This window comes from Pyricularia oryzae, chromosome 6 (genome assembly GCF_000002495.2).
Source record: "Pyricularia oryzae 70-15 chromosome 6, whole genome shotgun sequence".
Lineage (NCBI taxonomy): Eukaryota > Fungi > Ascomycota > Sordariomycetes > Magnaporthales > Pyriculariaceae > Pyricularia > Pyricularia oryzae.
This window is the reverse complement of record NC_017853.1, coordinates 2653676-2679505: the sequence shown is the minus strand read 5'-3', so window position 1 is coordinate 2679505 and position 25830 is coordinate 2653676. Positions and strand designations below refer to the sequence as shown.

Below are 25830 nucleotides of genomic sequence, written 5' to 3'. Positions count from 1 at the left end.
GTGTACTGTACCCACTTATTTGCGCGGATAATACGCATTGGGAGAAGAACAGCAAAAAAGAGGTTCTGCAAAGAGCGGCGGAAAAAAAAGAGAGAAAAAAAAAAAAACCCCATGAGAGTTTCTACACCACGTGGAACAGGCGAATCAGACATTTTCCATCGAGATGCCCAGAAAGATATCCATGATCCAGAGCCACGTGTCTGTCAGCAAATGCACAGCTGCAACCTCCCCAAAGGAGGAGGAGGACGTCGCTGATACAACACAGTATACATCTTGGGTTTATGTACTTCAGCGTGGCGTTTATTATGTGGATGGGCCATTCTTCACTGCACCTACTGTTTGCTGGTAATATCTGTAAAATATTCTGCATCTTAAAAAAATATCACAAAGAAGCAAAGGGTGTTAAACCCACAAGCTGGTAGACTCAGCACCTTCTTCATTAGTGAATATTATTAATAATAACCTTAAATAACTATAACTGCTTTTCTTTATCGTTTTTCAAAAGGAGGTTAGGCCCTCAAGCCGGGCCCAGAACCTGGGGATCCAATCGCAAACAGTTGTTAGCTTGCCATTTACGTTGCAACGCAGATAAGTGACAGGTTATGCGGTAAGCAGCATGTGACAGGCTGCGGTGGACCGCGCAGGCTGAACCACTTATCAACCTGTTTATAGGGACGCATGCACAAAATGAAGTTTATAGAAATGTTGAACCGTGGAGACGACATATTAGTTTCGATTCAACAAACATTTGCAGGGATATCTCTATCGCACAAATCAGCTTGATCATGGCAAGATACATTTGGTTTCCAACTCAGCCCAGTCCCCCTTATCGGTCTGCACCAAGGGTTGTCATCTCTGATTGTGGAGCAAGACTTTGTTGTTCCTCAGCCAGACTTTTTCAGCTTCCAGGCTTGAGTGCAAACATCCAGGCATCACTAACGTCTGGAAGATGCACCCTGGGCTCCTCTTGACGCCTCACGCCTCTTCATCTTCTCCACAACCGATTTCAGAGCCCTCTTCGCCTGGTCATCCTCAAAGTTGTCCAAGTCATAATAGTTTGGCGCAATGTCTATGAGCCACTCGGGCCGAATGCCGGTAACCGTGCGAATGTATTGCTTAGATGTGAGAACAAACTCATGGTAGAGCACCCACTCGTAGTCGGTCGTGAGAACGGAGCTTGGGTGTAGCATGACGTTCTGGTTATCCTTGATGGTGTGGTAGACCTTTCCACTGGTTTCGCGCAGAGCAACCTGCATGAAGAAACCGGCGACAAGGCAGCGGCGGATGTTGGTGTAATAGTTCTTGTCTGTGAAGGGTGTGCTGACCAGCTCCAGGTCCTGGCGCTCCATGATGCCCTTCAACTGCGCGCGAACGTTGTCTGCACTGCTCAGGTGCCTGTAAGATAGGAAGTGCTCATGGCACCACTTCTTCATATCTGTGCCCTTTGCCATCTCACTCTTGAAGGCATGGTAGGCATTGAGCAGCGTCAAATGGTCTCCTTCCATGTGCTTGAAGTGCTCCTTCATCTCATCAGCACGCTTGCGGTTGTTGGCTGGCCTCATGAAGACCTGGGGAACCGACAAGAGCGAAGTGACAGACAGCATCTCGTTGGAGCAATAAAACTCTGGAGATGAGACTAGCATGACCGCCAGCGCCGGGTCCAAGGGATATTCCGAGGCCATGTGACCCAGATCAGTGAGATCGCCGTCGTCGTTCAGGCAAGACAGATAATTGAGCTCTTCTAGCGCTCTCATCATCGTCTCAGGGGCTGGGGGATCCATAAAGTCAAAGTGCACCAAGTCATCGACACCAAGCTTCTTCAATTCCAAGATGGTATTGCTCAGGTTGGACCGCAGGATTTCGGGGTATGTCTGCTCAATCAGCTCCTTCTTGAAGGCTGCTTCCGTGTATAGGCGGAAACATTTTCCAGGGCGCGTACGACCGGCACGACCAGCTCGCTGCTGTGCCGATGCTCTTGAGATGGGCGTGACCAGCAGAGACTCGACTCGAATGCGCGCATTGTAGATCTTTTGCTTGCTAAAGCCAGGGTCCACAACGTAGACGATTCCATCAATAGTCAAACTGGTCTCTGCGATATTTGTGGCGACAATACACTTGCGACCAGGCCTGCCGCCCTTCTTTAGCGGCGGTGGTGCTGCATTGAATATCTTTTGTTGCTGCTGCGGGGGGAGGGTACCATACAGAGGATAAACCTCCATTGGCCCACAGTCTGCATCCCGTATTAACTCGTCGACTTCCAGGCGCACCTTGCGGCAGACGTCCTCAATTTCCTCCTCTCCAGTCAAGAATAGGAGGATATCACCTTCAGCCTCGGTGGCGTGAATCTGCAGCACCGTCCTGACCGAAGCCTCGATGTAGTCGCGCTCCGCCTCGGCAGTATAGAAGATCTCAACAGGATGCGTTCGGCCCGGAACAGCCAGGATGGGAGCCTCGAAGAAGTAGCGCTGGAATTTGGCAGCGTCAAGAGTAGCAGACATGATGATGATTTTGAGATCGCTGCGCCTGAGCGATAGCTGCTTCAAGAGAGCCATCAGGATGTCTGTGGCCAAGGTCCTTTCGTGGGCTTCGTCGATTATGATGCAGCTGTATCTAGTCATGTTTGGGTCGTGGATCGTTTCTCGGAGGAGTTGACCGTCGGTCATGTACTTGAGTATGGTGCTTGGAGTCGTCTTGTTCTCGAAACGAATGCTGTACCCAACCTCTTGCCCCAGCTCCACGTCGAGCTCATCTGCGACACGCTGAGCCACTGACATTGCGGCCACTCGTCTCGGCTGGGTGCAAGCAACCATCTTTTTGTTCAAGTGCGGCAACTCGTCGTAAAGGACATACTGGGGTATTTGAGTTGTCTTTCCCGAACCAGTCTCACCGACGAAGACCATGATCTGCGTCTTGTGGTAGACATCGAGAAACTCTTGCCGATGCTGATGAACAGGAAGATTGCGACGCGTCTTCAGGATCTTGAAATACTGCTGGCTGTGCGAGCCGCCAGTGAAGGCGTTGGTGTCGGCATCTTCGAGCTTCTCAGCTTGCTTGGCTGTGGTCTCGTGTCGGGTCAAGCCTTTGACCAGGGACGCGAGTGACCCCGACCGGCCGTCACCATCGCCTTCACCGTTTCCGTTCATGTGAGCCAAGTAAGGGTTGTAGCCGTCACTCGTCGCGTCGGATCCCTTGAACCTCTTGTTCTGGGGCGAGTCTGATTCGTCCGCACTTGGTCGCTTATTGGCACCGTTGAAATCTCCCTTCTTTTCAGCCATTATGACCAACTGAAATGCAGATGAATGCGATTTCAACTCTAGGATTTTATGCTGAAAAAACACGCGCTAAGCCTGCCTAATGCTGCGGCGAGTGACCGCGATTTCCGTCGTTGTTGCCTCTGAGGCAGACGTTTCGCAAAGCGGCAAAAAGCAAAAAGTTTTGACCGCCTGAGGCAGAGCGACCATTCAAACCCACGGTAGATAAGCGCGATAAGACCCCACCGGATGATGATGCGGGGATGCTGAATGAAGGGAATTGTTTCGCAGTTTCTTTTGACAGCTTGCCTGGCCGCTAAGCAAGCTAGTAAAATGTTTGATTTAAAGGCTTGCCTGCATCAGACGTGCCGTAGCTAGCAAGGCAACCTCTGATTTTGGTGCTTTTGGCTTACATGTACAGTAGTACCCTTGTGTGCCTACCCGTAGGTATCTGTGCGACAGAATAGTGAAGGAAGTCGAGAGTGGAGCATCCGAATAGTTCCTTCCCTGTCTCTCTGGTTCGAATATCAACCATCCAAATCGTGTTACTAAAGTTTGACAGATTTGATTGTGAAGCCATTGCAACCAGCACTTGAAGTTCTGGCCCTCCTTCCATGCCAACGCAGATTAACACATGTAGATTAATTAGGCTGTTACCAAACCCATAACAGTCTCACTCAAGAAGCTGTAAAACTTTTTAATGTGGAATCTGCCAATTCCCAAGTGAGATGAACCATTATTGTATCCCAACCGCCTGCCTGATTAATTGTCAATCGCGGGGTAAACAAAACAGGGCTCCTGCCCTGACAGTTGTAGACCCTGATTTTCTCTCTTCTCCCCCGCTGTTTCCGGTCTGCACAGACGGCTGCATGCACATTCAAAGGGCCCGCGCTGCGCTAAATGCCACTGCAACTACCCATTCTTCCAGGCACGGCACCTAACCCACTAAGCGACTTTCAGGCTTTGACTGGCCTGATATCCATCCAATATTACTGTGCAGTTGTGCTATAAACGGTCCCTTGATCCAAGCTCAGCAACCGGGAGAAATTTAATCACTAACAATTTTTATATGCGAGATCTCATGCAATGTCGTCTCCCGACATGAGCGCCGACTATGAATCTTTCGATGCTGGCCGGCCTGGATTTGTCATAGGCAATCATGAGTCCGGCAGGTGGGATGCTTTAACCGACAACCACCATTCCCATGTTCTCGCTTCCGGTGTAAGTGAATTTCTAGTGCCCAAATTTTGTCAAGCATTGTATTTTATCTTTTCCTCAAGAAGCTAAAACGCAATACATTTGCCTCTAGTTCAACTTTGTCACAGCTCCCGTGACCAACCGCCATTTCCGTCAACGGGTTGTGGACTTGTATAACTCTCACGTGAAAGAGACTCAAGAGTTTGGCCTCACTGACGCCGAAAAGGCCAACCCATCACTTCCTGGTCCTATCATTTCGACCTTGACGGACGATGATACCTCACTCTTCCCCTCATCCTTTGTCTCTGCAATCATTGCATACTCCAGCCCATGGATAGATCTCTGCTCCGAGGACCCTTTGGTCGCGGATTTGTCTCGCCAGGCCCTCAATCTCGAAGTCGCATATGCCAACTTCTGCGGTGTTCGCAGTATAGTCATCCCGGGTCCCCGGAGAGATGAAGATGCCAAAGGTGTTGCACAATACGCCCGTGCTATCCAGGAGGCATTCCTGATTGCGACCAGGCTCAACTTCATCATCCACATGCCAATGTACCGAGAGCCAAACCTCGAGGAAACAGACATGCTTCTTTCTGAAGCTGTGGGAAGGCAGACCAAAGTTGCGCAGAAGAAGGAAATTGATCTTTTCAGTGCCTGGGACACTTGGCATACCATCAGGTCTGTCAACGATTACAATGTAAGATTGTTTGTGGGTGAGTGAAGTTTGACATACACCGTAACATGACGGATGGCGGTGCTGTAGTTGACAAGCCATCCACCTAGCTATGAGGATCCCCAAGAGGCTTCCGGAGAAGGAGCTACAAACAAGGTGGTTTGCGGAGCCACTACATTACTTGACACTCGGACCCAACGCCTTCGAGAAGAACAGGGCCGGTCATCCTTCTCTCACCAAAAATCATCAAGAGATGATCAACATGTATATGAGGTTGAAGGCCTACCCGTGGCTCATAGTGTACGATCTTGGGCCATCCAAAGAAGAGCTCACCAGGGCTGAGAAAGCGGGATCAGAGTTCCCAACTTTGGCTGAGGCCGCCAATGGTGACAGCCGCATTGCTAGCAACCCGGAAGTTGCATACCTCAGGCATTTGGAACGTCAGCAGCCTCCTTACGGGAAACTGGAGTCCCCGGCTCTCATCAGCTTCCAGGACTGGCTGCAGTCGCCTCTGCAGCCACTTTCTGATAACCTTGAATCATCCACGTACGAGATGTTCGAGGGTGACCCGGTCAAGTATGACCAGTATGAGAAGGCCATCACCGAGGCAATGGCCGAGTGGAAGCTTCTCAAGAAGCCCACATCAGGCTTCAACAAGGAGACTCAGGAACCAGAACTGGTCGTGACAGTCGCAGGCGCAGGACGTGGTCCGTTGGTTACCCGCGTGCTCCGAGCAAGCGCTGCTACAGGCTTCCCCGTACAGCTGTGGGCATTGGAGAAGAACCAAAATGCCTATGTCTACCTGCTGAGGCAAAATGAGAGGGTATGGGGTGGAAAGGTCCGCGTGATCAAGACGGACATGCGCGAGTGGGACGGCATCGTTCCAGCAGGGCAAAAGGTAACTGCCGAAAACCCGGCCGGATCCGTCGACATCCTCGTCACCGAGCTTCTGGGATCTTTTGGAGACAACGAACTGTCTCCCGAGTGCCTCGATGGTATCCAGCGCCATTTGGCCAAACCTCACGGAATCTCGATCCCGCATTCGTACACTGCGCATCTCAGCCCCATTGCTCATCCCAAACTTCACGCAGAGATTTCTGGCCGATTCGCCACGGACCCCAACTCCTACAACACGCCCTGGGTCGTCCGACTCTTTGCTATCGACTTCCTCGCCAGCCGTGGCGTCCCTGGAAAGCCGCGGTTCCAGCAAGCCTGGGAGTTTGTGCACCCCGTCCGCCTTCCTTTTGCCGAGAAGTGGGCGGCCGAACACGGTCCCCATAGGAGGCCGATCCGTGGAGGCGGCGGCGCCATGAACCTCTCGTCGGGACTGAACGAGCACAATGCAAGACACTGCCACTTGACCTTTGTGTGCGGCCGGCGTGGTGTGATGCACGGCCTGGCTGGGTATTTCGAGTCGACTCTGTACGCGTCGCAGGTTCAAGGCAAGGAAAAGGAGCTGGTCGAGATCAGCATTCTGCCGGAGCAGATCGACCGGAAGAGCAAGGATATGATCTCTTGGTTCCCGATCTACTTCCCTCTAAACGTAAGAACTTTTTTATACCCTTACTTTACTGGATTTAACTCGACATGCCTGTGCGTGATCTAACATGTCCGACAGAAACCCCTTTACTTCCCTGAGGATGCAGAGTTGGAGGTGAGCATGTGGAGACAGACCGATGACACGAGGGTCTGGTACGAGTGGATGGTCGAGGCGTATCTTTGGGTCAGCCAGACACAGAGGGTGAAGATTGGAGCTTCCGATTTGCACAGCAGTAGAAAGATAGCATGTTTGATGTGAAGGTCTTTTTCAAGATATCTAGCAATCAAACATCCGCATTAGGATAAAAAAAAGGCTTTGTATCTGCCTCTTTCTTTTTGTGTCCCCCAAGTATAGAGAATGTCTGCGTTGGTTCGTCACAGAGCTTCCTATCCGTCAATATCATCACTCTCAGCGAGCAGGTTGTCTCGCCTTTTCTATTCGCTCAGCATTTTGTGCCTGACCCACCCGTTACGCATCGATATATCGAGAGTTTTCTTTGTTTCTCAGAGTAATGTCCTTCAGCCACTGGTATGTCCTGCGATTTCCATGCCGGCTATATCCCGCCCCGTCCAGCAAATATCGGGACAGTGGCACGGTAGCCCGAGCTCGCCCAGGAAAATCAAAAACCGTTTCTGTTATATTTCGGGTTTAGTCCACCTCCCTCACAATACAGCTTTCCGCCCCCAAATTACTCCATTTTGACGTCGCCATTTTCGTCGGTTGCCGCGCTCCTGACCCAGAGTACGTTGTTGCACCTGATTAGGATTTGGCCCAAATCGCCTTCGAGCTTTTGATCGATATATTCCTGCGCGTTGCTGAGTTGTATGTTCATGTAGCTGTCGATGCTGACCAGCCTGCCCTTGTATTCGGTTTCGCCCCATTTTAGGCGCACGTAAACGTCTTTGTTGACACTGTTTTTTTTTTTTTTTGCTCGTAGTGGTTAGTGTTTTATGCTTTCGCTTTTATCGTCGCATGAGTTGTGTGGAGCGCGCTGGCGTACAGGTCTTGCAGCATCGGCCGCGGGTTGACTGGCATGAACTGTTTTGTGCGGTCAAGGACGGGCATAAGTTAGCTAGCTGATTGAGCTCTTTTGGACCTTGTTTGAGGGAAGTATAGCTAGCCGGCGAGCCGCTAGGTGAGGGGGGGGGGGAACGGCATACACTCATGTTGGGCGACTCTTTGCTGGATGCGATGCGTGCGTGTTGTGGTGCATCGACAAGACGGTTTTAATGTCGCCGGTCGCGTTGTCGTGAGCGATTGGAGAATTGTCGCGATCGACCGCCAAATCTCTGGCGGGGATGGGCGTGAAAAGTACTGTAGGTGACCCAAACGTCTTTAATTAACCAATGCTTGTCGTTTTAGGGTGGATTCTGACGTGCTAGGTAATCTGTCGAAATTATGAAATAGCCTGGCTCCCAACCTATCAGGCTTGCTTGCACTTTGCTTGCCTACCCTACACTGAACCCCGCAATGAATTGAGCTCTTGCCCATGAAAGTCTGACGTGTCTGACCTACCCTGCACGCCATGCCCGACGGGCTTCCATGGAGAAAGCTCTTTAACACGTTAAGTGTCACAGGGCAGCCCATTGAAGATTCAATATTGAGAGGGCTTTTGTCATTAACTGCTCTCATTATTTTGAAGTTTATTGGAATACAGACAGAGGGTATAAGTTACATCTAAACAAACTCTGAGAAGGTCCATGATAGTGCACAGGAGCACCCGGTAAGCTCCTCACGTTGCCACACTAACTATGAAAGCTGCCTGTAGAACTCGAGAAGTTTTCTCGCACCGATTTCCCAATGTACATCGTTCTGCATATGGTGTCCAACCTTGGGCACAATGCAGAACTGCACACCCTGCCCGGCATCGTCCAAGCCACCTTCACCCGCTAACGGCTCAACATCCTCGACTGCCTCCAGAGCAAGCTTGTCCTCTCCAACCAACTGCAAAACACCATGGCGATAGTACGATGCCAGCTTCTGCATGATGGGGACGGTCATTATCTTGTCGCCACCCCCGCCCAAAATCAGAATACGCTGCCTGTCCCACCCGCTGATGCCACCAAGCTGCTTCAGCAGACTGTTGGCTTTGACGAAAGGCCTCATCATGCTGAAGGGCCAGAAATAGCTCTCGTATGAGTTGGAGTGCTTGAAGAAATTAACCACGTATGAGTCGGAGACCTCGTTGCTGAAGAATATGTTCTTCACGAGAGCTGGGTGGGAAAGTGGTGAGTTGGAATGCCACCCATGTAGCATCATCCTTAAGGCAAACCAGGGGTCTGCCCGCCACCAATTCATGTAAACACCCATTCTGAGAAGAGCAGTCTGTTAGCAACCAATCACAGTTTTCGGGTCCGTAGGTAAGAGTGAGGCTTACGATCCAAACCCTGGAACTGCGCCTGCAAGGACCAAACCACTAGCGGAAACCAAGCCTTCGGAAAGAATTCCCTGAAGCATACCGCCGCCACTGCTGTGCCCTACCAGTACAACCTCGGCGCCCTGCTCGCGCTGCTGGGTCCATCGAATAGCAGCCACAACATCCTGTGCGAGAGCGCTGCGCGGTGTGAAGAACACCATGCGGATGTAGCTTGGATGCCAGCTGTTGCCATGTCCGCGCATGGAAACAGCGTAGCATGGGATGCCGTGGGACGATAGGAACCGCATATACTCGAGCCACACCCAGGCACTGCCCATGCCGCCATGAACAAAGAACAAGGGTTGCCTAGGGGTTGAGGTTGTTGGCGTGGCTTCCTCACTTGGGCCAGAGTAGAGAACTTCTATGTCGCCCAAAGGGGTCTTGACGAAGTGCCGCTCGACACCGTCGGGAAGAGATTCCGGCTTTTCGGACGGTTTAGTCCACCGCAACCAGCGGTAACTGAGATGGAGTCCGACCATGATAAAAAAAGAATATAGGTGAGGTTGATTTGGGAGAGATGGAAGAGGCTGGCGGAAGGGATGTGTGCAAAGGTTGTCAAATTTGACAGACAGTGTTCAAGTGTGATTTAGGCTAAACAAAGGAACAAAGAATATCGTGAGAATTCTGAAAGGAGGAAGCAAGACGTTTAAAAGCAAAAGTAAATCTCCGTTCACTCGAGCGAAAGAAAGACGCCGCTGGACCGGGATCGAATTTAGCGCTTGCGCATGGCGTATCCAGGTCCCTGGAAATTATCGGGAGCTGAACAGCAAGCATCCCGGGAACTCCCAGAATCGAAGTCATACGGCAAACGACAGGGCTGAAGTGAATGTTAGCCAAGACAAGCTTTTTTTTTTTACTGATGACACGATACATAATGACTTTTCATAGGCATGACCGCTTGGAGTTGGCAAAAACAGTGTTGTGCGCCTGAGGTAAAGAATCAAAGAAAATCAATTGAATCCCATGCTAAGAGAAAATTGGAGAGTACAGAAACAGTGCGCTGATGGGCTCACCATACTGTCGTTCTGCAACGGTCAAGATTGCTAAAAATGATTGACTCGGTACGGTGTTTGATGTTTCTGATACTGTGAACATACCCATACTGGTCGTGCTCACTCAAAATGGATTCATCATGAGAGCCCACGAGAAGTAGCAGCCTTTCCTTTTCTACCTGCCTTGCGAGTCGATGTCCCATTCTTAAAACTTGCAGGTGCATGGGAAACATTAACAGCCTCAAGTCCAAATTATTTACTCGAGCTAGATACCTCGAATGATCGATTTTCTGGCTTCAATTGCCCTCGCAAAACTAGGTGTAGCTGTACAGGAGTTTTGAGCCAAAGAGCTTCATGCAGATCGATCGCTTTGGTTAGGCTTCCACTAAAATTTTCGACTCACACTCGGTACAGCGCCATCAAACTGAGAACAAGTCCCCAGAACTTTGTCTGAACGGTGCGGGCAAAATGGGAGATGCACAAACCCAAACCTTTACCAGTCCCGATGGTCTGCGCGTGGCCGTCCATGGATGCGTGAGTGAGACCCAGCTTGCCATGTTGGATGCTACCAATTCTAACCAGGTCTTCTTATATCAAGGGTCACGGTGTTCTTAACGCAATCTATGCCGCTGTCGCAATCTCTTGCAAGGAGCGTGGCTGGGACACGGTCGACCTCCTCATCATCGGGGGTGACTTTCAGGCCGTTCGCAACGCCGCCGATTTGTCCGTCATGTCATGTCCGGTCAAATACCGTACGATAGGTGATTTTCACGAGTACTACTCGGGCTCCCGCACCGCGCCTTACCTGACCATCTTTGCGGGCGGTAACCACGAAGCTGCCTCTCATTCCTGGGAGCTCTTCTACGGCGGCTGGGTGGCTCCGAACATTTACTATCTGGGCCCTGCCAATGTGGTACGCCTTGGTCCGCTGCGTATTGCTGCCCTGGGAGGCATCTGGGCCGGCTACGACTACCGCAAGCCCCACCACGAAAGATTGCCCTTTAGCGAGTCCAACATAAAGAGCTTCTACCACGTAAGGGAGATGGACGTCCGGAAGCTGTTGCAGATTCGCACCCAGGTCGACATTGGTCTCAGCCACGACTGGCCTCGTGCGGTTGAGAGGCACGGAGACGAAGGTGCTCTGTTTAGGAAAAAGCCCTTCCTCCGGGATGAGTCCAAGGCTGGCACGCTGGGAAATCCCGCTGCTACGTATGTCATGGATCGACTTCGCCCGGCATACTGGTTTGCGTCTCATATGCACTGCAAATTTGCTGCACTCAAGGTTTACACCGATGAACCCCCAACGGAGGATGATGGTGTTGAGGCACACAAGATCGACCATGGCCCTGTCGCTCAAGCGAAGGATCTGACGGCTGAGGCTTCAGCCCCTACGATCGAAAATCCTGACGAAATCGACTTGGATATGGACGATAATGATGATGCTGCTGGAGCGGGAGCAGCAGCAGCAGCATCGACTTCTACAAATGGCGAGACGGCAGCAGCAAAGGATGTTGTTAGCGAAAACACTTCCAATGGAAAAGTGGTCAATCCGGATGCAATTGATCTGGACCTAGACGACGACGAAGCCCAAGATACAGCACCAGGAGCACCCGGGGGTCAGCCAGAAGAAGACGGGGAAGGAAAAGCAAAACCACTATCCACAGAGAAGGCCACGAATGAAAATAATACCACAACTACTGCAGCCAGCTCCTTTATCAGTCAAGATATCCGGAACCAACTGCCGGCATCCTTCGCTCCTCCTCCTCAACAAGCTCCAACCGAATCCAGGGCGAAGCGCACGCCAGGCCAGCCTGTACCCGAAGGCATCACCAACAAAGAGGTTCGCTTCCTGGCTCTTAGCAAATGCCTTCCTGGTCATGACTTTCTTCAACTTTGCGATATAAGCCCCTTGGACCGATCATCAACCGGCTCATCCAACGATACTCCGCCCAAGTACAGGTTAGAGTACGATCCTGAATGGCTGGCTATCACACGCGTCTTCGCGTCAGAACTGATCATTGGAGACTCTAACGCGACTGCGACTACCGACTTGGGCGAGGAACACTACAAGCCTTTGATCCAAGCCGAGCGCACCTGGGTCGAAGAGAACATTGTGGCCAAGGACAAGCTGGCAATCCCGGAAAACTTTGTCATCACCGCACCCCCTCATATTCCTGGTCAGCCTGAAGGCGTACCGGAACAACCAGATGAGTATACGAATCCCCAAACGTCAGCATTCTGTGAGCTGCTAGGCGTTAAAAACCTATGGAACGCAACGGATGAGGAGCGCTTGGAGAGAAAGAACCAAGGCCCCCCTCCGGACCAAGGAGGCTTCCGCGGTGGCCGCGGCGGTGGTTCAGGGGGTGGCAGAGGTGGTAGAGGCGGGTTTGGAGGACGAGGACGAGGTGGCCGAGGCGGTCAAGGTGGTGGGGGCCGAGGTAGAGGATTCCGTGGCGGACATGGTGGAAGAGGCCGTTACTAAGAAGGTAGGATAAGCTTCTCTGTACAGCATCATGGGACGGATGCAAGTTGTGGCGGGAGTGCCTCTGTTGTACGAGCTTGCTACACATGATGGTTTATGATGATGCCCATGTCTTGCGAGATTACTACATTGCATGTGCGCTGTCTGCATCGAGAACAATGCGCTGGCTGGTGCTAATGTTTACGCAGCGGAGTTTGGTATGAAAGCAAAGAAGCAGAGATGAATGACTGGAACAAAGATAGCAAGCTAATAGTTCGTTGTGGCAAGCCTAAACAACTTAGAGCAAAGTCAATTCGGTAAAGCAACGAACCCAATTATACCATCCGCAGCATTCTTACATTCTAACAAGTTCATTGGCATGCCGAAACCAGGGAATAACAAAACCGCAACTCAAATACAAATGATTCCATCCCTTCAAGCCATGAATTCGAAATCCCACCATATTTACCTACCAGTGAGAGTGCCAGCCCCCGGCTCCTGGGACAGGCTCATCAAAAGGGTTCGGAGAGTCGGCAATAATATGGACGCCTCTTTCTCTGCCGCCTCTCCCACCGAGACCCAATAAGCGCCCAAGCATGTCAGGGCCGTACTCGCCACCACCTCCACCACCACCGCCGCCGTTACCGATGCCACTCTGTCCGATCCGACGATAGTCCTCCCTGATGTAGTGCGTCTCGCAGACCTTGGCATTGTTATTCGAGATGATTCGCCCGTTATATGTCTGCGGCGGGACGTTGACGGTGCCCTTTTCCCTGCAACCGTCGACGGCGCAGTTGTGCGCCGAGCAGTAGACCTTGCCGTCGGCGCAGCGGTCGCCGCAGTCACTGCTGTGGCAGCAGTGGTTGCTGCAGTATGATGTCAGGCCGTGTCCGTTTGGCCCGCCGCCGATGGCCATGGCCCCGTCGGGCAGCGTCGCGTGCCGCCGCAGCTCGTAGCACCCCTCGGCCGCGCACGTGTGGCCACCGCAGTACACCGACGGGCTGCCGGGAACGCGGCCGTCGCGGCAGGTTCGGTGCGCGCACACGTGCTCCTCGCAAAAGGCGCTCTCGGGGACGGGCTTCTCGGCGCATCTGGTCCAGTGGCAGGGGACGTAGTAGTCTTTTTGTAAAGGGGGGAAAATGTGGTTTTGTTAGTTAGTTTGTTACTCGTATGTGTGTGAAGGGCTTGACGACAACGACAAATGTCACCAAGACAAGATGAAGGAGGACACTTACGTCTATCGCACCTTTCATTCACCACATCATCCTCCACGTAACGGTCCCTGTTACACCCCGCCTCGGCGCAACCACGGTGCCTTGTACAAAAGCCGTCGCCGTTCTCGTCCGCCTTTCGCGGGCAGTGTCGCCGCTGACAGACATGCTCCCGGCAGAACTTGGAACCGCCAGGGATCTTCTGGTACCGACACCCGAGGACGTCACACTCGTGCACATGGCACCACTGCCCGCCCAGAGCGACGGCCACACGGGCATTGCCACATCCCAGCGACACGCAGGCGTGGTCCTGACAAAAGCCCGGCCAACCAGCGACGCGGTCGCCGGGGGCGTTGGGGCCCGCGTTGCCGTGCATCACCGAGGAGCCGGTGGCGTCGTCAGTGCCCGCGAAGCCGATCTGCTGCTTGCTACAGCCCGGGAACCGACAGTAGTGCCGGCCGCAGAGGGTCGCGTACTCGCCATTGTCACGTCGGTGGCAGTGCTGCGTGCAGTTACTCGCGCTGCAGTGGCGGTGGTGCTCGCACAGCCGCCCGGCGCTCCGGGGAGGCCCTTCGCCGGCGCACTCGCTGGTGCAGTGCTCCACCTCACAGGTGTGCGTCGGGCACCAGCCGACGTTGCGACCGGGGCGTGGGGTGCTGCAGCCTTGCTTGCTGCAGCGGTGGTCCGCGCAACATGAGTGGTCGCTACCCTTTTGGGAACTGCAGTCCGGTGATGCACAGCTGTCTGTCGGGAGAGCGTGGTGAGCCCCTTTCCAGATTCATAGTGTTGTCCTATGGGAAAGAGACAGTGTCTACTTACGGGCATCGCAAAAGTGAAATTTGTCAGGGTCATTCTTCTTGACAAATCTCATACACCGCAGCCCATTGCTATGGTCATGGCAAGTCAAGTCTATATCCAAAGTGATGACCTTGTCAGTCAACTGCGCCCCGATCCCCCAGGAATGGGAGTTTATAATCACAAGATTAACAGGGAAAGTATGGGCGCTTACGCTCGGCACAATAGGGACTATCCCCAACCATTTGAGCTCCAGCACCAAAAGAGCTCCAGCGATCATATTGACCACGGGGCGCTGAGACTCGCGGGTTTCTGCACATACGCCCGCCCGACATGCTACGACAGTAGCAACGGGAGCAGTACGCACTCTTGAAGGTGGCCCTACTCGTCTTGAGCTTGCCATTGAAGCGGTGGCCACAGCTCCGGCAAGGAATTTGAGTCTTGGAGCTGAAGATCATGGCCTCAATGCAGGAATCTCAAACCTCATCGAAGGAGGAGTGAGCTCAACGTAGCGTTTATGTCCCCTCGGCCCACCGTCGGGGTGGGGGCTAGATGTTTCTCTATTCCTGTGGTCTCTTTCCCGCCTTTGTTCTCGTAGATTCCCCCTTTTAGCTGGGTGGCTCAAGCTTTACTGCGTTGACTGTTTCCCGGTCTCAAGAACCTGCACAAGTCCCTGACTAACAGCGAAGCTGATCAATAAGCTGGTGGTATACAGCTAGGGTAGTCTCTCCAGTCTAAACTGCAGATGAGTTAGGTGTGAGATATACGGTTGATAGCCGATATTCGTTGGGTTGCTTACTGTGGCTTGCTATGTTTTTTTGCTTTGGCGTTCAAGATCTTTGTCATTATGAACACTTGGAGTGATAGGGGGCGATAGGAGGAAAAAGAAGGAAAACAAAACACTTTTTCTATGCTGCCCTAAAAATGTTCGCAAAATATGTTCGATCGCCTTGTATCAGCCCTTGTCATACCCCATCCATCCTGGCGGACAACATCTGCTTGGGTCCGATTTGCAATGGCCACCGATGACGGAACGCCGTGTGGCACGTCTCTAGTAGGCTGCCTCTCAGGGCTGGTCGAACCAAGGCCATGATTATTACATGTCGGGGCCGGAGCACGTCGCACACTTTGGTCGGTCTGGGTCGGCTCGCCCTCCTCCACTCAGGCTTTTGCATTTTCTCCATGGAAGTTGTTGAATTTAGTGGGCCCGCAAGTATCCAGAACTGATCGCAGCGGTTTTCACACTCTGGCCTTGCCCAAAGAGTTGTCCGCTGGTGGTGATGTTGATTTATGGGCAATAGGCAGACCGCATCCGTATTTTGTGTACCTCAGCGTTAAAAGAACAAGGCGAGTTTCCTGTCTGATCCGAGGAATAATGAAAGCCGTTTCCAAAAGGATACAAACCCATAAAAATGAGTAGTTGTACCAGTTGAGGCATGCACGTAACCATTGTGAAGCCGTCAGTTCTGGCGAACCAGTATCCGGTATGACTGTCGTACGCACCCCCCCCCCCCCCCCCGCCCAATTTTCCGGGTTTCCGCTTTGTCTATGAATCAGCATGTAATGCCTTAGAAACCAGCGGCTACTTCATCCGATGTGCTCCCAACGACGGCTTGACAGCAGACCTTTATGTGCCACGGTCCTCCCCCAAAAGCAAGATATTATGTGGGTGAACCCCAGCAACTATGTGTCAGTCCGTCAGCATACGACCTTCTCGGATAAGCAATGAGTTTCAAGGTTGCAAGTGGAAAATGGAAATTTTCATCGCATGACTTGAGGCGCCAACTTTGTGTGACGGGGGTAAACATCAGCAGCTACCCTCAACAGCAAACAAAGATTGTGTAAATCTGGGCCGGTTCCTCGTACTTCTTGCTCAGTAGATCGACCGAGCTGAGCCCCGACAGCGAGTAAGTACAAAGACAAAATATATCACGAAAGCCTCAAACACATCCAAGTAACCAAATTGGTATCATTCACCGGCCATAACTCCGTACAATGCCGCATATTATGCGTGAGCATCCTTTTTCCCTCCTAAAACACCATATAACACACCAAGATGAAGTGAATTGTCTTCGCCCCCAAAAAATAAATAAACAGAAATATTGAAAATAGAAACCTGTCCTCATTCCCAGCAAATATGTAGGGCATAACCTTTTGATGAGGATAGTAGTGAAAGATACACGATACTTGATGTACCCCCAAGTCTACCCGGTTGCTTTGGCAAGAGCAGCTGCCATCTTCTGCATAAAGTCTTCATCCAGACTTGTCGTCTTGTCCGAGGCCGTGACTTCTGCAGATGTGGCAGCGGGCGCGGGAGCTGGTTCAGGGTTGGCAACAGTGGTTGTCTGTTGAGGTGGTGCCGCCTGGGTAGTGTGGGGAGGCGGGGTGGCCTTCTGTACCTGAGGTAGGGTCAACGGCGATTGCTGGGCGGGCCTCGGGCTCCCTTGAAGATATGCCGGAATAGCTGTCTGGGGCTGAAGCCCATTGATAGGCGGTCGTGGTGCTTGCTGCCCCGGATTTGAAGGAGTTGATTGTGGCTGCCCCTGAACCTGCCATGTTGTCGGAGCCTGTTGCTGCTGCTGCGGCCGCGGGACTGTTTGTGATGGCTGTTGTTGAGCATGCTGCTGCGGCTGTTGCTGGGCTAGCACGTTTCCTTGCGTAGTCGGGCGTTGAGCTTGCTGGGTGGGTTGCTGGAGCATAGACTGCGGGGCCGGATGCAGCGGTTTCTGCGGGTAGTTCTGCGGCACTGCTTGTCCGTGCTGCACAGGCCGTGACGCAGACGAGGCCATGTTTTGTTGACCCGTGGCAGCCGATGTTTGGCCTTGTGTGGCCGGAACGCGTGGCGCAGTCTTTTGTGCTGCATTATGGGCCTGGACCTGGGCCTGTGCATACTGGAGAGGCGTCTGTCCTGGCAATTGCTGAGCTTGATGAGGACCCTGTGCCAATGGTTGCTGCGTCCCAGGCTGAGCATTAGGAGGTATGTTGCGCTGCTGTGCTGCTGGAATTTGCGCCGGTAAGGGACGTTGGTGCTGTGCCTGGTTCTGTGCTCTAGGCGGCAGATGTTGCTGTATTTGCGCTCCTTGTTGCGGTTGTGACTGGTATGCTTGAGTCTGAACATGTGAGTATTGTGCTTGAGGTTGTACCGACCCCGTGGCAGCAGCTGTCCTTGCTTGAGCAGCAATGACGTGCGGAGACATCTGGCCGATAGTAGAAGCTACTCCAGGCCGGGGACCATGTATGCCATTTGTACCTTGCGGGGCGTGTGCAAGCATTGAAGAGCCCCCGGCGGCCGAGGTTGCGGGAGGGATTGGAATCTTGGCATGGGTTTGCAAAGGCGTGGACGGGCTGCCTGTCCTGCCGCCATTAACGGAGCCTCCTGGCGTCAATGGCGAACATGGCGGCGGTGCGGGACTTGCTGTCTTGCTGTCGTGCGCGAGTCCTGCCATACCCTGAGCCCGAGCCTGTTCCTCTGTAGCCGCATTTACTCCTGCCTGCTCCATTTCGCGAGCTTTCCGAGCAGAGAGGTTCGGAGCCCTGGTCTTTAGCTCACCAGTAACACTCTGCAAGTAGTACGGCATTTCCGAATTTGTCTTGAGGAAAAACAACTTGAGGTTTCTGGCCTTATCCTTCAGTTGCACTTGCGACCTGTCTTTCAGAACGTCGCTGAGCGTTCCATTCGGGCCGAACAGAGAGAGGATTTGGCTCCAGTGCGGGCCCTTGACCAGGTCAAGCCCCGTCATCAGTGCCCTCTCTTCTTCGGGACTCCAGGGCCTACGGGTACTGCTGAGGCCATCACGACGAGTATTGCTTACTGTCGACTTGGCAACGGCTGCTTGGCGAGCGCGTTCATATAGCACTGTCGAGGGTGAGCTCTGGTTGGGGGGCAGATCAGCCGAGCCGCCTGGTGCGGGCGCCTGGGCATACTGCTGCTGATATGGTCCGTTGTGGTATTGTGGTTGCGATAAATATGTGTTGTGCATGTTGCCTAGCCCTGCCCGAACTTGTCAGTATACGCCCAGTACACTCGCGCATCAAAATAACGGTGTAGCGCTTACCATTGTACGTAAGACCAGCCTGTGGATGCTGCTGATACGTTTGGCTAGCGGCATGTGCCCCCATCCGCTCATTGATGAGCGATGCCAACCCTAGGGATTCTGTTTCTGCTGCCTTGTCCTTATCCATGGTGGCCTGAATGAGCTTGCCTAGACCCAGGCTATCCGACGCCATCACGGCTTTGTCTGCCTCAGATATCCCGTTCTTGGCAGGGTCGGTTCCATGTACGGCCGCATGGAGCGCAGATAGATCGATCCCAGAGGCTATGTCAATTTGAGGTTCTGGAATCGACTCCTCGTCAGCGGGAATCTCAATACCTTGGCTCTCCGCATACGTGAGCACGTTGTCAAGATTATCTCGCAGGTATTTGTTGAGGTCATCCAGGAGCCCGTCCCACGGATATTCGATGGCCAGTAGCTTCCTTTTCATCGTATCCCGCACTTCATTCCCTAAGCGCTCCCCGCGTTTTGTCGACATGCTCATGAAGACCTTTTCAGTCTGAGTGAGAGGGCTATCCGGGTGTAGCTGTTTCAAAGGAGCTTCTGCGTCGGCCGGGAAGTAAATCCCGAGAAGCTCTCGCATTCGGGCATCGTCTGCAGTTTCCGGACATGAGCGGAGAAAAGCCTGGGTCTTTAAGCTAAGAAAAAGGTTCGTCAAGTTGTCCGTGAGCGGGCTTAGCTCGGGGAGAAACGTCCGCAAAAACCCATTGTGAGCTTCCAGTAGTGATGCAGTGTCGGACTCAAATACTGTGGAACAGATCGTCGCCAAGTTGGCCATCTGTATGGTCTCAAAGTCACCAGGCTCCTCGATCTTGAGCTCATCTGCTTGCAGGATCGAGGAAGTTTCGGAGAACATCCTACGCGCAGCCTTGAAAGCGGCGCTCAGTGACTTGTAGGCTTTTCCAGTCTCAGAATCGGAACTTCGGATCGCATTCACGGTCTCTACTCTGGGCCTCTCAGAGAGAGCTAAGAGTACTTGAACTGCCTGTTATAGTTGGGAGTTGTCAGTGGGCACCGGGTGATATGACTATCGGGAAATGGATCTAGTGCAAAAACTTACTAGAGAGCCTAGAAAATGTAGACCCATAGACCGTACGATGTAGATTGGATTCTCATGAAACTTCATCCTCTTCTGTTTAGGCCTGACGACGGGCGCGACAGGGCGAGGTAGTTGCTGCGCGACCGGCATCGCTGGCACCGGAGGCGCAGGTTCTGGGGCTCTCGCAGGGACGACATTTGGTTCTGGTTGTTGCAAAGTCTTGAAGGCTTGCTCATCAATGTCGCCCAGCGCAGATTCGAGGAGGGCAGCAAGGTCCCAGCTAGGAGCCGCAGGCTCAGCAGCAACCTGGTGCGGCGCTGCTACTGGCTGAGCACTGGGCAATTGAGCTGCAGGTACGTGAGTAGATTCATGAACGGCGTGCTGCAGGGCTGCTAATGGCTGGGTATGCGGCAAAGGGGCCGCAGGTATGTTGGCAGGTTCGGCAACGACGTGTTGTTGAGCTGGTGGTGGCTGGCCGCTGGACTGTGTTACGACAGGTTGATGGCTGGGCTGAGGTGCTGCAGGTGCTGCAGGTGCGGGAGAGGGCGTGGGCTGAGAGATCTGTTGTATCTGTTGTAGTTGCAGTTGTAGTTGTTGTTGAATAGAAAGTTGTTCTGGAGGGGCAGTTTGCGCCTGGGGGGCCGGTTGCGCAATATGCTGTTGCGGCGCAGGAAGCTCAGTAGCAGCAGGAGTTTGTGAAGTTGCTAGCTGAGGAGCTGCTATCTCTTTCGAATCAGGGCCCAGGGCTGAAGTATCTTGAGCAGTCTGGGGTGGCACCGAGGGTTGTGGTGTCGCTGAAGCCGGCGCAACAGTGGGAGGGGATGCGATAGGAGGAGGCATCGGTTGAGGCGAAGCCGAAGCGACTGCGGGAATATCCTGTATGGAAAGAGAATTGTGCTCGGTTTTCACTCGTTTCTCGTCACCACCATCCGTCGCCTCTTCTTCCGAGTCCCTCCTCCGCTTGGGAGTGTAGTGGTCTGCGCATGCTTTCACCGTGTCGAAATCGAGACAGGTACCGATGGCGGCGAGGGCGTCAAGCGTCGATTCTTCGAACTTGACCTGGTTATCTACAAGAAAATCTGGGTCAGCATCTTTTTGTTGGAGGCAGGGCACCATCCAACCAAGCAAGCAAGCGAAAAGCGCATGGAACATGCCATACCGCTACTGGTAGGATCGTGGGATGCGGGCGCGGGCGCAGGCGTGGGCGCGGAGTCGGGGGCGGCGGCGGCGGCGGCGACATCCGCCTCGGTGCCTAGCGACATCTCAGCCATCGCTTCACCGATCTATTGCGCCTCTGTGTCTCAGCTACAGGACGTATCATGGGTTCTCCCGAGTTCGCTGGGCTCGGTAAGCGGCTTTTGCAAATGAAGCAGCGGACAGCGGTGTTGCAAATTGGGTCCAGATGCCGCCGAAAGAAAAATTGCGGAGAGCTTTGCGAAACCAGGCGGACTCTATTTTTGGGTGGCCCTGGCAGAAAAAAAAAAAAATCGTATGCGTTTTCTCGATGCTATTGCGATTGCATTACTTTGCGATTGGCAGTCATTCTTCCGAATCTGGAGATTCCGAGGTGCTTGGATCGGTGCTATTCTTTTTATGTTCAATTCTGGGACCATTCGAACTATTTTATTTTATTTTCCCACTCTTCGCAGAAATTTTGTTGTAGACGCGCCTGATGTGGCTGGTCGCTACCGCCTTGGGGAAGCTCTACCTAGCCAAACTTTCACGTGGTACGTGCCTACTACCACTTGTTATACCTTTCATACATGCATATGCTAACCTCGCGCCCACTTTCTTACACGCACAAACAATTAGTGAAATATGAACTAACAGAATAAATTTTTCGGAGGCCGCCAGCACTAACTTTTGATCTGCATTCTACGCAGCTGTTAGGAGTTTGGAGTGCATGTAGTAAGTACACCACCATATGCGTCGCCCAGGTTGGATGGGGCACTTGGGAGAGATTCTAACACGAAAAAAAGGCAAGCAAAGATCTTATCGATAAGATATCAGTTGATTGCCGGCGGCTCTTGTGCTTAGTCAGACGTCATTTTTTGGTCAGACCGAAAAGCGGAGGGATGCCATCTGCAGCAGCCAACGGTGACAGTGACGAGCTCAAACGGAACTGGGCCTACAACCGTAAATGCGGCAATTCTAAACGGAACCATGGATACTTACCTACGGATGGGTACCCGAGGTACCTTACTTGCTTACCTACCTACCTAGGTAACCTACCTTACACGTACGGATTAGGTGTGGACGATTACCGAGCGCCCAGCATATTCCTGGTAATTTCTATGGTGTCCGATCGACCGAAAGACCCCGGTACATGTTACTACGTGACACAACAGGAAGCAATTGTTGCTATGTAGTGATACAAATTAAGCCGTCGTGAGAATTCCCGCACTCTAAACCTATGTCCATCCACCTGGGGCATGTTGGCAATATTTGAATAATGTAAGAAAGTCGGCAGAGCGGAGATATACCAGCCCGTTGTTGAGATGGACCTGAACAAGCTCTGACACGCAGGCCAAAATTGGTCCAGACATGCAATAAACGTGGAGTTGGGTGTGGAGCTGTGGTTTTGCATCGCTATTGTTTGGTTATCATGATTTTATCGGGTCTTATTTAGTCCCAAGGATCCGCCTGCTTGGAAATCACGTCTCGCTGATCATTCCCCCGAGGCAACAAAACTACTACTACGTAGTGAGGTACGTGACCAAGGTAGTTATAGCAAGCATCAAGGCGTATGCCATCGGTAGCCGTTAATTTCGGGGTATTTTGTAACCCGTGTCTAGGCTGCAAACACACAAATCGGGTCATAACTTGGGATGAAATGTGAACCTGGGGTACTGAATCTCACAGAAGGTACCTAAAGCAGTACCGCTTGGCAGAGCCATGGGCGGATTTGTACCGACCCCACGAGACGCCCTTTGTGGTGCGGGGTAGCTTATTGATGTCGAGATGCCAACCTTGGTAATATGGTAATTTCTTCTCCTGCCAACAGACAACAGTGCATTGCTTGCAAAAGAATAAAAAAAATATAAAAAAATGAAGCACTAGGCAGGTTTGCCTGTCATTGTATCGAAGGTCCCTGGAACATCCTTACAGGCTGCATATTTTAACGCTTCTCCATGCTGCATATCCTGCGACCCGATGGGAATGCAATTCCGATGTCAGGGCGTCATCCTTTGGTGCGGAGGAGCTGAACAGAAGCGGGGACGACGCAACTTTTGCCTCGGGTTCGAATGGAATTCTTTTTTCGGAATCCGGGCATTGACTTCCATGTTCTTTCTGTCTTCCATCCGAAAACAAGATACTCCAGACAGGTCGACATTACAGAAGCATTCGGAAACCCGCGTGTCGCTCCTGTGCTCATAGACCATGTCTTCTGCAGGAACATGCAGGCAGAAGAATACTGAGTATTCATAGTTCTCACGCTAGATCTAAGCTTGCATTGGAAGTACCTAAGGTAGGGTACATACGGCCCTAGCCAATAGGCAGCGGGCCAGATAGAACCGTGAGTATCCGCTTTCGACTGATGTAATGTGCATAGTAATTATAATGTAACGGCAACGGGCACTGCAAAGCTTCTGCGGCCTATGTGGGTATCGTTTGTACTGCTACCACTTATGACATCTCACGTTCCCATGCAAGCCTTGCAGGTCGCCACATTGAGCGGGGACGGACAAAAGATGAAATGGCATAGTACAAGAGCTATTACTCGTTAGCCCCTTAAATTGTGTATAGAAGAAGTGGGCGTTGAGGGGTGTGGGAGCTCCGCTCAAGATGGCGCACGCAGGCTTGTCTGTCTCAACTCGGGGCAAGTAACCATCGAAGTTTCCCCGCTTCTTGCTATAAACTCGCCGCACTCCCCAAGACTTGACGTCCAAACTCACGACCTTCCACCTTATACATTTTTCTGCCTGACAGTCCTGGTACAAAAACAGTTTTGCACAGGGCTACTCACGGCATCTGCCCTCAACTAAAACAAATACAGAAGATACCCCTGCCTACCAGGCTCATACTTTCATCAACACATCACAACATGTCTCTCGTCACAGAGCTAAAGACTCCGGTCACGGGCGCTTACCAGCAGCCCACCGGTGTGTACGTACATCATACGGTCCAAGCGCAACGGCATCCTCGTACTACGTCATAAACTAACCAGCGGATCGCAACAACCAGTTTCATCAACAACGAGTGGGTGGAGGGCGTCGACAAGAAGACCTTCGAGACTATCAACCCCAGTACCGAGGAGGTTATCTGCTCCGTCAGTGAAGCCACCGAGAAGGATGTTGATATTGCAGTCAAGGCTGCCCGCAAGGCCTTTGAGGGCGAGTGGAAGCAAACTGCTCCTGGACAGCGAAGCAAGCTCTTGACCAACCTCGCCGAACTTGTCGAGAAGAACCTTGACCTGCTTGCCGCCGTTGAGTCTCTCGACAACGGAAAGTCCCTTGCGATGGCCAAGGGTGACGTCGGTGCCGTCGCCGGCTGCCTTAGGTACTACGGTGGTTGGGCCGACAAGATCGAGGGCAAGACCATTGACATTGCCCCGGACATGTTTCACTACACGAGGTCTGAGCCTGTGAGTATATTTCCACCTTCTGGGTAGAAACAGGTATACGGGGCCATATCGCAGTAGCTAACACAACCAAACGATACCCAGATCGGTGTCTGCGGTCAAATTATCCCCTGGAACTTTCCTCTTCTCATGCTGGCATGGAAGCTCGGACCTGCCCTGGCCACGGGTAACACCATCGTCCTGAAGACCGCCGAGCAAACACCCCTCTCAGCCCTTGTCTTCGCCAACCTGATCAAGGAGGCCGGTTTCCCCGCAGGTGTCGTCAACATCATCTCTGGCTTCGGCAAGGTTGCCGGTGCTGCCATCTCCGCACACATGGACATCGACAAGGTTGCTTTCACTGGCTCCACCGTCGTTGGCCGCACCATCATGAAGGCTGCCGCCTCGTCCAACCTCAAGAAGGTCACCCTTGAGCTTGGTGGCAAGTCGCCTAACATTATCTTCAACGACGCCGATATCGAGGCTGCCGTCAGCTGGGTCAACTTTGGCATCTACTACAACCACGGCCAATGCTGCTGCGCTGGTTCCCGTATCTACGTTCAGGAGGGCGTCTACGACAAGTTCGTTGCCGCCTTCAAGGAGCGCGCCGAGAAGAACAAGGTCGGTGACCCATTCAAGGAGGACACTTTCCAGGGTCCTCAGGTCAGCGAGCTCCAGTTCAACCGCATTATGGAGTACATCAAGTCAGGAAAGGAGGAGGGAGCTACCGTCGAGACTGGTGGTGAGAGGCACGGCGACAAGGGCTACTTCATCCAGCCCACGATCTTCTCCAACGTCCGCCCAGAGATGAAGATTATGAAGGAGGAGATCTTTGGCCCCGTCGTCGCCATGGCCAAGTTCAAGACCGAGGAGGAGGTTATCGCTCTTGCCAACGACACCAACTACGGTCTGGCTGCCGCCGTCCACACCAAGGACCTCAACACATCTATCCGTGTCAGCAACGCCCTGAAGGCCGGTACCGTCTGGGTCAACTGCTACAACATGCTCCACCACCAGCTTCCCTTTGGAGTAAGTATTCCCAGACAAGATTCGGATTGGTATCCATCTGATCACTAACGATTTGTGAACAAAACAGGGTTTCAAGGAGTCTGGTATCGGACGTGAGCTGGGCGAGGCTGCGCTGGCCAACTACACCCAAAACAAGTCGGTAAGTAACTCCATATTTACTGCTTCTCATTGTTGCATTCAAAAAGCTTACCATGTTTTCTCCACACAGGTTGCCATTCGTCTTGGCGGACCCATCTTCTAATCAAACAAGGTTGAGATTTGGTAAAATTAAGCGCTCTATTATTCCCAGTATACTGAATGGAGCCAGCAAAGAAATGTTTGTTGCATTGTATATATCTCGCATTCGTCTCTGATTGCAGGACCATGTATGACCAAGGCAGATCGACGCAAAGATCGAATCTTTCTATGATGATGAAAATTTTCACGCTTGAGATGACTGCTGTGTGATTGAATGATGGCTGTATTGCAGTATATGGACAATGAAGTCGTTGCTCAGAAGCAGTATCTTGGTCGTGACCAATACCAAATTGACACTGTGACCAACTTGGCCTACAACCAGCCTTACAAACCCCTCAGTCGTTGGCACACTGGCACAGTATCCGCACTGTCCCCCGCA

At 52.4% G+C, this 25830-nt stretch overlaps 8 protein-coding genes across 8 annotated transcripts; 3 read left to right on the top strand and 5 right to left on the bottom strand.

The window, feature by feature from the left end:
• Positions 1-639: 639 nt before the first annotated feature.
• Positions 640-3384, bottom strand: MGG_03893 (pre-mRNA-splicing factor ATP-dependent RNA helicase prp43). Its single transcript, XM_003719935.1, has one exon. It carries the CDS (start codon positions 3273-3275, stop codon positions 936-938), a length of 2340 nt encoding a protein of 779 aa, XP_003719983.1. The 5' UTR covers positions 3276-3384; the 3' UTR covers positions 640-935.
• Positions 3385-4102: 718 nt separating this feature from the next.
• On the top strand, positions 4103-7122 carry MGG_03894 (protein arginine N-methyltransferase). The gene is made up of 4 exons (XM_003719934.1): positions 4103-4472; positions 4561-5158; positions 5229-6661; positions 6737-7122. Exons 1-4 carry the CDS (start codon positions 4338-4340, stop codon positions 6914-6916), a joined length of 2346 nt encoding a protein of 781 aa, XP_003719982.1. The 5' UTR covers positions 4103-4337; the 3' UTR covers positions 6917-7122.
• On the bottom strand, positions 6628-8019 carry MGG_03895 (small nuclear ribonucleoprotein F). The gene is made up of 3 exons (XM_003719933.1): positions 7819-8019; positions 7659-7696; positions 6628-7569 (listed from the first exon to the last, which is right to left on the bottom strand). Exons 1-3 carry the CDS (start codon positions 7822-7824, stop codon positions 7347-7349), a joined length of 267 nt encoding a protein of 88 aa, XP_003719981.1. The 5' UTR covers positions 7825-8019; the 3' UTR covers positions 6628-7346.
• Positions 8020-8251: 232 nt separating this feature from the next.
• MGG_03896 (uncharacterized protein) lies at positions 8252-9763 on the bottom strand. Its single transcript, XM_003719932.1, has 2 exons — positions 9036-9763; positions 8252-8969 (listed from the first exon to the last, which is right to left on the bottom strand). The coding sequence occupies exons 1-2, from the start codon at positions 9551-9553 to the stop codon at positions 8408-8410; spliced, it is 1080 nt and encodes a 359-aa protein (XP_003719980.1). The 5' UTR covers positions 9554-9763; the 3' UTR covers positions 8252-8407.
• Positions 9764-10174: 411 nt separating this feature from the next.
• MGG_03897 (lariat debranching enzyme) lies at positions 10175-13056 on the top strand. The gene is made up of 2 exons (XM_003719931.1): positions 10175-10600; positions 10665-13056. The coding sequence occupies exons 1-2, from the start codon at positions 10535-10537 to the stop codon at positions 12546-12548; spliced, it is 1950 nt and encodes a 649-aa protein (XP_003719979.1). The 5' UTR covers positions 10175-10534; the 3' UTR covers positions 12549-13056.
• On the bottom strand, positions 12892-15366 carry MGG_03898 (uncharacterized protein). Its single transcript, XM_003719930.1, has 5 exons — positions 15333-15366; positions 14748-15272; positions 14558-14647; positions 13763-14482; positions 12892-13646 (listed from the first exon to the last, which is right to left on the bottom strand). Exons 2-5 carry the CDS (start codon positions 14989-14991, stop codon positions 12997-12999), a joined length of 1704 nt encoding a protein of 567 aa, XP_003719978.1. The 5' UTR covers positions 14992-15272; positions 15333-15366; the 3' UTR covers positions 12892-12996.
• Positions 15367-16244: 878 nt separating this feature from the next.
• Positions 16245-21335, bottom strand: MGG_03899 (uncharacterized protein). Its single transcript, XM_003719929.1, has 4 exons — positions 20784-21335; positions 19646-20691; positions 18589-19570; positions 16245-18524 (listed from the first exon to the last, which is right to left on the bottom strand). Exons 1-4 carry the CDS (start codon positions 20893-20895, stop codon positions 16738-16740), a joined length of 3927 nt encoding a protein of 1308 aa, XP_003719977.1. The 5' UTR covers positions 20896-21335; the 3' UTR covers positions 16245-16737.
• Positions 21336-23233: 1898 nt separating this feature from the next.
• MGG_03900 (aldehyde dehydrogenase) lies at positions 23234-25640 on the top strand. The gene is made up of 5 exons (XM_003719928.1): positions 23234-23731; positions 23810-24209; positions 24291-25214; positions 25282-25353; positions 25423-25640. The coding sequence occupies exons 1-5, from the start codon at positions 23670-23672 to the stop codon at positions 25453-25455; spliced, it is 1491 nt and encodes a 496-aa protein (XP_003719976.1). The 5' UTR covers positions 23234-23669; the 3' UTR covers positions 25456-25640.
• Positions 25641-25830: the final 190 nt, after the last annotated feature.

Coding starts and splice junctions, on each gene's coding strand:
- MGG_03893 (XM_003719935.1), bottom strand. CDS start 3,275: ATGGCTGAAAAGAAGGGAGATTTCAACGGTGCCAATAAGCGACCAAGT.
- MGG_03894 (XM_003719934.1), top strand. CDS start 4,338: ATGTCGTCTCCCGACATGAGCGCCGACTATGAATCTTTCGATGCTGGC. Junction 4,473..4,560: donor CCCATGTTCTCGCTTCCGGT/GTAAGTGAATTT, acceptor ATTTGCCTCTAG/TTCAACTTTGTCACAGCTCC. Junction 6,662..6,736: donor CGATCTACTTCCCTCTAAAC/GTAAGAACTTTT, acceptor CATGTCCGACAG/AAACCCCTTTACTTCCCTGA.
- MGG_03895 (XM_003719933.1), bottom strand. Junction 7,570..7,658: donor CGGCCGATGCTGCAAGACCT/GTACGCCAGCGC, acceptor AAAAAAAAACAG/TGTCAACAAAGACGTTTACG.
- MGG_03896 (XM_003719932.1), bottom strand. CDS start 9,553: ATGGTCGGACTCCATCTCAGTTACCGCTGGTTGCGGTGGACTAAACCG. Junction 8,970..9,035: donor GCAGTTCCAGGGTTTGGATC/GTAAGCCTCACT, acceptor TGCTCTTCTCAG/AATGGGTGTTTACATGAATT.
- MGG_03897 (XM_003719931.1), top strand. CDS start 10,535: ATGGGAGATGCACAAACCCAAACCTTTACCAGTCCCGATGGTCTGCGC. Junction 10,601..10,664: donor GCGTGGCCGTCCATGGATGC/GTGAGTGAGACC, acceptor TCTTATATCAAG/GGTCACGGTGTTCTTAACGC.
- MGG_03898 (XM_003719930.1), bottom strand. CDS start 14,991: ATGATCTTCAGCTCCAAGACTCAAATTCCTTGCCGGAGCTGTGGCCAC. Junction 14,648..14,747: donor TAGTCCCTATTGTGCCGAGC/GTAAGCGCCCAT, acceptor CTTTGGATATAG/ACTTGACTTGCCATGACCAT. Junction 13,647..13,762: donor GAATGAAAGGTGCGATAGAC/GTAAGTGTCCTC, acceptor CTTTACAAAAAG/ACTACTACGTCCCCTGCCAC.
- MGG_03899 (XM_003719929.1), bottom strand. CDS start 20,895: ATGGCTGAGATGTCGCTAGGCACCGAGGCGGATGTCGCCGCCGCCGCC. Junction 19,571..19,645: donor TACATTTTCTAGGCTCTCTA/GTAAGTTTTTGC, acceptor CAACTATAACAG/GCAGTTCAAGTACTCTTAGC. Junction 18,525..18,588: donor GGCTGGTCTTACGTACAATG/GTAAGCGCTACA, acceptor AAGTTCGGGCAG/GGCTAGGCAACATGCACAAC.
- MGG_03900 (XM_003719928.1), top strand. CDS start 23,670: ATGTCTCTCGTCACAGAGCTAAAGACTCCGGTCACGGGCGCTTACCAG. Junction 23,732..23,809: donor TACCAGCAGCCCACCGGTGT/GTACGTACATCA, acceptor CGCAACAACCAG/TTTCATCAACAACGAGTGGG. Junction 25,354..25,422: donor ACTACACCCAAAACAAGTCG/GTAAGTAACTCC, acceptor TTCTCCACACAG/GTTGCCATTCGTCTTGGCGG.